General features: G+C 66.2%; 2 protein-coding genes across 2 annotated transcripts; both read right to left on the bottom strand.

Moving 5' to 3' along the window:
* Positions 1–231: 231 nt before the first annotated feature.
* On the bottom strand, positions 232–1,979 carry MNEG_8948 (hypothetical protein; the record flags this gene model as incomplete). The annotated part of the gene is made up of 1 exon (XM_014042579.1): positions 232–1,979. A coding segment is annotated over one exon (1,748 nt), but the record flags the coding sequence as incomplete, so codon positions are not given.
* Positions 1,980–7,167: 5,188 nt separating this feature from the next.
* On the bottom strand, positions 7,168–8,466 carry MNEG_8949 (hypothetical protein; the record flags this gene model as incomplete). The annotated part of the gene is made up of 3 exons (XM_014042580.1): positions 7,168–7,359; positions 7,642–7,798; positions 8,420–8,466. The coding sequence occupies 3 exons, from the start codon at positions 8,464–8,466 to the stop codon at positions 7,168–7,170; spliced, it is 396 nt and encodes a 131-aa protein (XP_013898034.1).
* Positions 8,467–8,548: the final 82 nt, after the last annotated feature.

An 8,548-nucleotide genomic window follows, 5' to 3' on the forward strand; every position in this document is an offset into this window, starting at 1 on the left:
GCTTGGAGGGGTCTTGGTCCGAGAGCGGCGCTGAGTCAGCATCGCAGGCGTGGGCGTCGGACCACCTGCGTGGGATGTGGTCCCGCGGGCAGGGGGGGGCAGGCGGCGTTTGTTTTCTGAGTGAGGGGCACGTGCCTGCGCTGAGCCAGAGGCAGCGGCGCGGGCGTGCATGCGCAGCGCTCTGGCTTAAGGCACAGGAAGGGATGGGCGAAGAACCGCCCCGCCGCGCACCTGCGGCCGCGCTGGTCCACGCTTTGGCCCGACAACTTGTCCAGCTGTGCGGCAGTGGCAGCCGCCGACGCCGCCGCCGTCATCGCCGCCGCCGCGGAGGTCAAGGCGCCGTGCTTTTGCGCCGCCGCCGCCTGCAGCGCTGCCGACCGCGCGCCGCCGCCGCACGCGGCTCTGGCCGGGGGCGGCGACGGCGGCTTCCTTGGCGCGACGGGCGCTCCGGTGTCGCTGATCCGATCTGATCCGAGGGAATCCAGATCGAAAGGCAGCAGGCCCGCGAGGTGATGCGCGTCCTGGCGATCTGAGATCGCGTCGTACTGATCGCGCCCGCCGCCGCCGCCGCCGCCGCCACCCTGCGCGGCCGCGGCCGCGTCCAGTAGCGACGCGCGCCGCCCGGCCTCCAGCAGCGCGCCGGCCGCGTCCCAGCCGCCGTCGGACGCGCCTGGCGCGGCCGGCGCCGCCGCCACGGCCGCGAAGCCGCTGCTCACCGCAGACCCGACGCCCCACCCGTCGCCGCCACCGCGCGGCAGCGCGAGCGACCGCACGCGCGCGGGGCCGGCCGCGGCGGGCTGCGGCGCCGCGCGCAGCGACCACACGTCGCCCTCGCGCGCAAAGTCGGGGAGGGCGGCGGGCCGCGCCAGGGCGGGCATGCTCGCCTGCCGCTCCATCAAGCCGCCGCCGCCGCCGCCGCCACCGCCGCCCAGGAACAATGCGTCTGGCGGCAGCCCGCCAAGCTGCAGCGCCCCCGACGCCGCGGCCGCCGCCGCCGCCGCCGCGACCGCAGCCGCATCAAAGGCCAGCGCCGCCCCGGACGAGCCGGCGCGCGCGAGCGCCGCGTGCTGCGCGCGCTGCGCCTGCGCCTGCGCGTGCGCCGCTAGCTGCTGGTGCAGCAGCGCGGTGCGCAGCTCTTCTGACCCCTCGGCTGCTGCGCGCAGCCGCTCCTCTAAAACCAGAATCCTCAGCTGCTGCGCCTTGATCTGCGCCGCCGCCGCCCGCTGCGCCGCGGCCGCGCGCTCCTGCGACCGCGCGAGCTCCGCGGCGGAGAGCGTGCAGAGCGCCTCGAGCTCGGCGGCGCGGCGGCGGTACGCGTCGAGCTGCGACGCTTCTGACGCCTTGGCGCGCAGCCGGGCCTCGAGCGCGGCCGCGCGGTCGTTGGCAGAGGTCAGCTGCGCCTGCAGCGCCGCCATGCGACAGTTGTCTGAGGGCGGTGGACGTCGCGGCGGTGAGGCGTGCTGCTGCTGCTGCTGCTGCTGCTGCTGCTGCTGCTGCTGCTGCTGCTGCTGCTGCTGCTGCTGCTGCTGCACCGCGGGGGTTGAGGCGATTGGGGATGAGAGTGCAGGGGGCGCCATCGAGGCGGGAGCACCCTGCAGGCTGTCCAAGGCGCCTGATTCCTGCTGCTGCTGCTGCTGCTGCTGCTGCTGCTGCTGCTGCTGCTGCTGCTGCTGCTGCCTGCGCTGGTCCTCAATAGGCTGCGGGGAAGGGGGCTGCCTCGGAGCGCCGCCGTCGCCGACGTTGGAGACCGCCGCAGCCCGGCCCTGCTGACCGCCCGCCGCTGTGCCATCGCCGCCGCCTGTATGCGCCGCGGCCCTGGGGGTTGCAAGCTGAAGCATCGCGTCGGAAAGCTGCGGCGAGATCGACAGGCGCCCGCGAAGCGTGTGGGACAGCAGCTGCTGGTCTGCCACTGGCAGGTCGCACGCCGCCACAGCGGCCATGCCGGCTGTCGCGCGCGGCTGCGTCAGCAGGCCTAGCATGGGTGCGCCAGCCTACGAGGTAACGCCACCGTTGAGAAATCAACTGTCGTTACTAAGCGCTGCCATCCATCAAAGGCCGCCTGCGAGCGCGGGCGGACCAGTAGCGGGCATCGCGACGTGGGTGGGAGGGCGACGCGCTGCGCTTCTGCCTCGAATCCAGCTTGACAGGGCCGTGCCCTGCCCAGCACGCGGAATCGATCGCCATTACATGCATGAACGCTGCCGCTGGTCGGGGGAAGCACGGAACCGGACAGCGCACCCATGGGTATTGGAGCTGCACGCACTGCTGAGCACAAAATGTTGTAGTGCGTGGTGCAACATGTGTAGCCTGTCTTGTAACTGTCAGAGTGCCGAACGCCAAGCTCTGTTGAAGTGCCTCTCGAGGGCTGGATCGCTGTGTACCGTACAGCACGTGCAAGTGTATAAAGCTAGGAATATATGAGGTGTACACGCACCGTTACTATTGAACCTACAGGCTAGCCTGACCGTCAAAAGGGCGGCCAGGAGGGGTCGTCCGGTCAGCACCACGGCCGTGCTAGCCGCCCAAAGGCGGCTCATGTCGGTGGCAATATGGATTCAGCATCAATTTCTGTTCTGATTGATGCGCACACTTGGTGCGTTTGCAGCGGCGGGCCGCGAACAGCCGCCGAAGGGTGGAGGGTCCATCCACCCAGTCCCACACGATGCATCGCACCAGTCTCCCTCGGAACCCGGGCCACATCACTATTAAGCAGATGTGAACCACACGGGCCCCTGACGACCAGCCACAACCTGAGATTTCAATCAGTTCAACATGTGTAATTGGCATTTCCAGCTTGTCACGGCTGTGCCAGACGGCCAGGACGGCCTCGCTCCGCCAAGCTCCAGGGGCCAGCATGCTGAGTACTATCAAGGTTCTGCGTACGTTGATCATCCGGCAGGTGCCAGCGCAGGGCGCATTGCAAGTAGACTCTGCACGGACACGGAGGCGGCGTTGATAGGGCGGCAGGCAACCCCATGATTTCTTCCCATCGCCAGAGAGCGCGATCCCTGACATCCCGGCACAGAATCGGGCATGCTGCAGTATGAAAGCAGGACTCTGACACGCTGTGGCCCCTTGCGCCAATAGGCTGAAGGGAGATAACAAGTCCCCTCGCAGCCGCTAAAGCCGAGCCAAGCCGAGCCGAGCCGAGGCGCTGGCGTATGGCATGCCCAGAGTTCAGGGCAGGTGGTGGCAACACCCTTTCGGTGCCCTGGCCCTGGAAACAACAAAAACAGCAGATCTACGCCCCCCCCCTCCGGGTCATGTTGGGGGGTGAGTGGATGTGGGTGGTGGGGGGGGGGGAACCCAAGTAACAGGGCTGGAACTGCTGGTTGAGAAAGGGTGGGCAAAGGGCACACGGCGAAACGCAGTCCTGCGAAGTACTTACAAGGATGGTCGTCCACAAGAATTGACGAGGCAGGCAGGCAGGTTCCAGCACCGACAAAGCCAGGTTTTGAATTCTAAGACCATTTGCAAGTGGCGAGACACTTTTGTTTGCTGAGTACAGGCCGCTTGGGATGCAGGCCGCCCTTCTGAGGTTGAGAACCCGTGCGGAACGTCGGCTAGGTAGGTGCATCTGCGGTAACCTGCTGCCGCACGCGCACCTGGCCTGTGCCCGTGGTGATGTCAAGATCAAAGCTGCCCTGAAATTTCAATCCTTGGTTGCGCGAACGTCGCATCTGGAACGAAGCATTTGAAGGACTCTACAGTAGCAGCGTGTAGCAGGGAAATGCAGAGCGACGCATCTGGCCTTCCTTGGAACAACATGACCTTGAAGGCATCTGGGCAGAGGCGCTCGCTTGTTGGCAGAGCTGCAAAGCACGGCATTCTCCTTCGTGAATTCTCAATTTGAAGGTGTTGTTTGAATCGAGGTTGGTGTGAGGGTGTGGCTTTTGTGTGGGATGAGCGCAGGGTCGCCCTGGGTCAATGAGTCAACGCGCGAAAGCGGACACGTGCGTGGCGGCGTGCGCATGGTTCACGGCTGAGGACGGGGCTGACAATATGATTGTGTATTGTATGATCAAATGTATGCATAAGGCAAGCCGCCTCTCCAAGGCAGGTTTGCAGCAGCGCCGTGCCGGGTTAGGGTGGTGCCTCATCAATCCACTGCTGGGCAGCAGCGCGACTTCCGGCCATGACAGCCCGGCCAGCGGGCATCTACACACCCACCTCATAGTCCAGCGTCGCTTGGACGATCATACAGGATGGACTAAATCTACGTGCGTTTTAAAACACGGAATTCCTCATTCTAGAACGCGTTCCCGGTTACACCTGTTGACCCCGTTGCCTCTCATGGTCTGGTGAACTCAGTCCCGAGTGGTTTGTTTGACACGTTACCATATTACACCGTATGCCTGGCCCCTCTCTGCCCCCTGCTTCCGTCTCTGGCATAGCTTCGTACTAGCGCGCCGGTGGGAGCACGCACGGCGAGGCCACCGGCCGCCCGGTCGCCGTCTTCCACGCCTTTGAGCGTGATAAACCTATCCTCCTGCGCGGTGGCATCCTCGCTGCTTCAGCAGTGGTGCCGTTGGCACCGTGCAGCGCGGCGCGCGCACCAGCGAATCGCGCAAGCCCTCTCACGCGCTGCGCGGCGACACCGGCGTCGCATTCCATTTGGCCAGACGCGGCAGCGCCACGGGCGTCGCATGGCGGGCCAGTCGGTGGCTGGCGCCGCGCCAGCGCCGGCGTTCAGCGGCCAGTGCCCCAGCTACTCGGCAGCGACGGTGCCGGTGAGTGGCAGTGTGAGGCGCGCGCGCGGCAGCGACGTGCGGCCCAGGCGGCCTGCAATCGGGGGATCGCTCGCAGACAACGCGCGAGTCTCCATGCGCCATTTTCCGAACAACAGCGATCAACACGCTGATTCGCCTCCTCGTAGCAGAGCCCGGGCCCCTAGCAGCGGCAGCGGCCGCGACCCGCGTGCGCACTCGCGTCCCCTGACGCGCCGCGCGCCCGTCATCTTCCCCCCCCCCCGTTATGCCAGGGCATTCCGGTGTCAACGCACATACCGCCGGTGCCGCAGCACTGGAGGCGCGAGCCGCCGCCGAGCCCCCACCTGCCGCGGCCCGGGATTTGCGCTCAGTTCATCCCTGTTTACCTGCAGCAGCCCCCATCGGCCTTTACATACAATCCATACGGCTCGCCCCTCGTCTACCGAGCAGCATACTATTTGCCGCCGCAGCCGCAGAGCATGAACCCCCATGACGGCGCGGCCGCGGGCGGCGGCAGCGGCCGCGGCGGCGGCGGCGGCGCAGCGGCGGGCGCAGGGGCCTGCGTGTGCTGCGTGGGCGCCGGGGCTTGCCTGGCAGCGGCTTGCGCGGACGATGGCTGGGATCTGTGGTGCTCGTGACCCCCTTGCACGTGCCTTTGCTATGCATCATGCCTGTTGCATGAGGGCAGGATGGTGCGTGAGGGCTTGGCCTGGCGCATCTCGCGCGGCGCAGACCCTGAGCCGTCCCCCTCGCCATTTCGGCAGGGCCGCCGCGCCTGCGCCGCGCCGGCTTATGTTCCCGGCAAGCGGCCGCAGTTGCCGCGGGGCCTCGCGGCACGCCTGTCCGCCTGCCGCCCGCTTGCGCTCGGCACGCCATCTGCGGTTGGGCCGCCAGCGGTTTCATTGGCCCTTATGACGCGCGCGCGGCAGCTCTCGCGCCGCATCAGCAGAAACAGGCCAAGCTGTATTGACTTCCGTCGCACGCGCACGCACACGCACCCCTGCCATGTGTTGTGACCGGTCCCTGTCGGCTCGTGCATCCGCTCAAGACCAGCACACTTTTGCTGCATATTGCTGCTTGCTCAAGTTCTTCTAATTACAGGATAGCAGGCCTCTCTCGTATTACTACCGTTTCTGAGTTCATCCCTCAGCGCGAGACAAACATGTTCGGCGGCGGCGCTCAAACCCGGGTGTTGCAAATTGGTTTAGGCAGGAGTTGAAGAACTGACAGCTATGACTAAGGGGGCTGCCGGGCCAGCCGAATGGCGCGCGCCCGCCCAACTGGGCGCGACATCAGAACCCGCCCGCGGGCACGACGTTGATATTGGTCCTGTTGTGTTGTCCCTTTTTGCAACTTATATTGTAAATGTAATGGCGCGGCGAGGCTGCTTCGCGTGTGCACAGGCCAGCAGGCCAGCCGGCTGCGTGGTGGCCTGGCCAGCACCAGCAGGGGCTGGTGCGTGTTGCTTGCAGCAGGGTGCGATTCCACTGATTCAGGGCTCAAATGTGGACGCGAGCGCTTAAGGGACGGCGCTGGCCTAGCAGGCTGGGCCGGGGCCGAGGCGGCAGGGGACGCTGACGAGGCGCACCCCGCGCTTCGGATGACACCTGGCTGCTCGGTGAAGTTGCCCCGACCGCGCCCCCCCTCCTCCCCTGCTTCCAGCATAGCTCTGCACTTACAAGAGCCCCGGCAGCCACATTGCAGCGCGCTTGTAAGTACGCCTGTTGGTGGGCATGAAAAGTGCACGCACGCCGGAAGCCCTGGTGACAGCGACTGGGTCGGGAAACGGTTGCAGTGGACAAACACCTCGCGCGGAGGTGGGAGTGCCGTTGTTGGCACGGATGGATGGGCATGTGCGAGTGTGTGGCAGCACGCAGGGAACCGGGGAGGTGAGAGCGACCTGGACAAACGATGCGCCAACGATTTCGTGGGCTTTGGCAAACACAGGGTGGCGCGCCGCCAGGGTTCAGGTTCAGTTCGAACAAAGGGTTCAGGGCTTTGAGACACCCTCTCAACCCCAAGCCCCCAACCAATGTTGCGGAAGTCAAACGGGCAGGAAGTGGAATCTCGGGCGGGGCCGACGACAGCGAAGCCAGTGGAAGCAGGGTGCGCCACTGAGGGCTGCGTGGGCCAACCCCCGCCTGCAGACTCAGCCGTGACAAAGTACATGACCAAAACCACTCAGCAGTGAGCACTCGAGAGCACACTCGATGGATGATACAACGCCGCGGGTTCGGCAGCGACCGCCTGCGGCGACCCGCTGCCCCCGACATCAAACGCGGGGGCAACCCGGCCTGCCGACCCACCAGACCCCGAAAGCACACCTCCCCACTTGCTGGCAGCCTCCCCACCTTGAGGTTCCCCGCGCGGGCCCCCCTCGTCCTCACTTCCCGCGCGGCCGACAGATACCGACCCTATAGCTCGATTCCACGGTTGCCCCCGCCCTCTCGTCACCTCGTCACATCAAAACGGCCCCCGGCCCGCCCCGCCGCAGCGGCGCGACCCCGCCGCGGCCCCAGCCGCCGCCGCCGCCGCCGTGCGCCTTTGCTGCCGTGCGCTCAGAGGCAGCTGCCAGGTACTCATCGATGGGGGGCAGTGAGTCATCCGGCGCCTGCCCCCTGATGATCTTGGAAGCCCAGCGGCGCTCCGCCTGCGTCAGATGATGTGCGAGGCGTGGCGGCGTCGATCCAGCGCGGCGGTGCGCGGGTACGCGGCGCGCGCGGCGTGCAGCCGCGTGGCAGGGCGGGGCGGGGTGTTTGCAAGTCAGCCGGGGCGGGGCGCTCTTGGAAGCCTCCTTATGCGGCAGCCTGCAGGCGCAATAATCAAACCTGGCAGATTCAGCTTTCGCTGCCTTCAACCCTCACGCGTGTGCGTCAGCACGCTGCCCGACGCTCAGTGGGCGAAAGCCCGCCCGCGCCGCCGGGCCGCGCACCTGCTCGCAGATGTCTCTCAAATCACGCCCTGAAAAGCCGTCCGTCCCCGCCGCCAGCCGGCCGATGTCGCCCTCTGGCAGCTGCTTTGCATACTGTTTGAGTATCTGGGCGCGGCACGGCTCGTCGGGCAGGCCGAACACGAGGGAGAAGGAGAACCTGTTGGGAAGCCGGCCGGGGTTCAAACGGCGGGGGGCGACAGGTAGGGGTGCGGAGTGTTGGTGCACGGGCGTGAAGGCGCCCACGGGTTCACGCGGCAGAGGGCGAGCCCAGGGGGCAGGAGGGCGTGTAGGTGCACGCGGCGCTGGACAAGGCATGCAGGGCGCAGCAGCGGCGGGCGCGTCTAGAGCGTGAAGCTGGATCACTGGCGGCCTCTCAGGCAGCGTTGAGGCGCCCCAACATCGTGCACAAACACCTACATCGGGAGCCACCGCGTGCGCACGCGCACGCGCGTGTACGAAATCGCACCAACCAACTCAATCCTTGCACACGCACCAAACTCAGCACACCCATGCAACCACCCCCATGTGCACATGAAGGCACCAGTGCAGCACACCTACACCCACACCCATAAAACCCACTCATCCCCACCCTCATCTCCAGTCACACACTCACACACACACACACGCACACGCACACGCACACCCACACGGGCTAGGTTCCATATGCGTGGGTCTGGGCCCACGCGTGCGGAGCGCGCATGGGCTTGAAAAGGAAAGGAAAGGGGGAGAAAAAATGATTGCTGGCGCCGAAGGCGCCCGCAGGGCGTTCAGGGCGTACTGCTGGGCACCGAAGGTGCCCAGCGGTTGTGCTAGAGTTGCGACCATGCAAGTAGGTACCTGGTTGGCACCTGCCTGCTTTTTCAGTTGTTTTTGTGCAAATAGTATGGGTTGCTTGGCATCAGCCTAA

Source organism: Monoraphidium neglectum (assembly GCF_000611645.1).
Source record: "Monoraphidium neglectum strain SAG 48.87 unplaced genomic scaffold scaffold01766, whole genome shotgun sequence".
NCBI lineage: Eukaryota > Viridiplantae > Chlorophyta > Chlorophyceae > Sphaeropleales > Selenastraceae > Monoraphidium > Monoraphidium neglectum.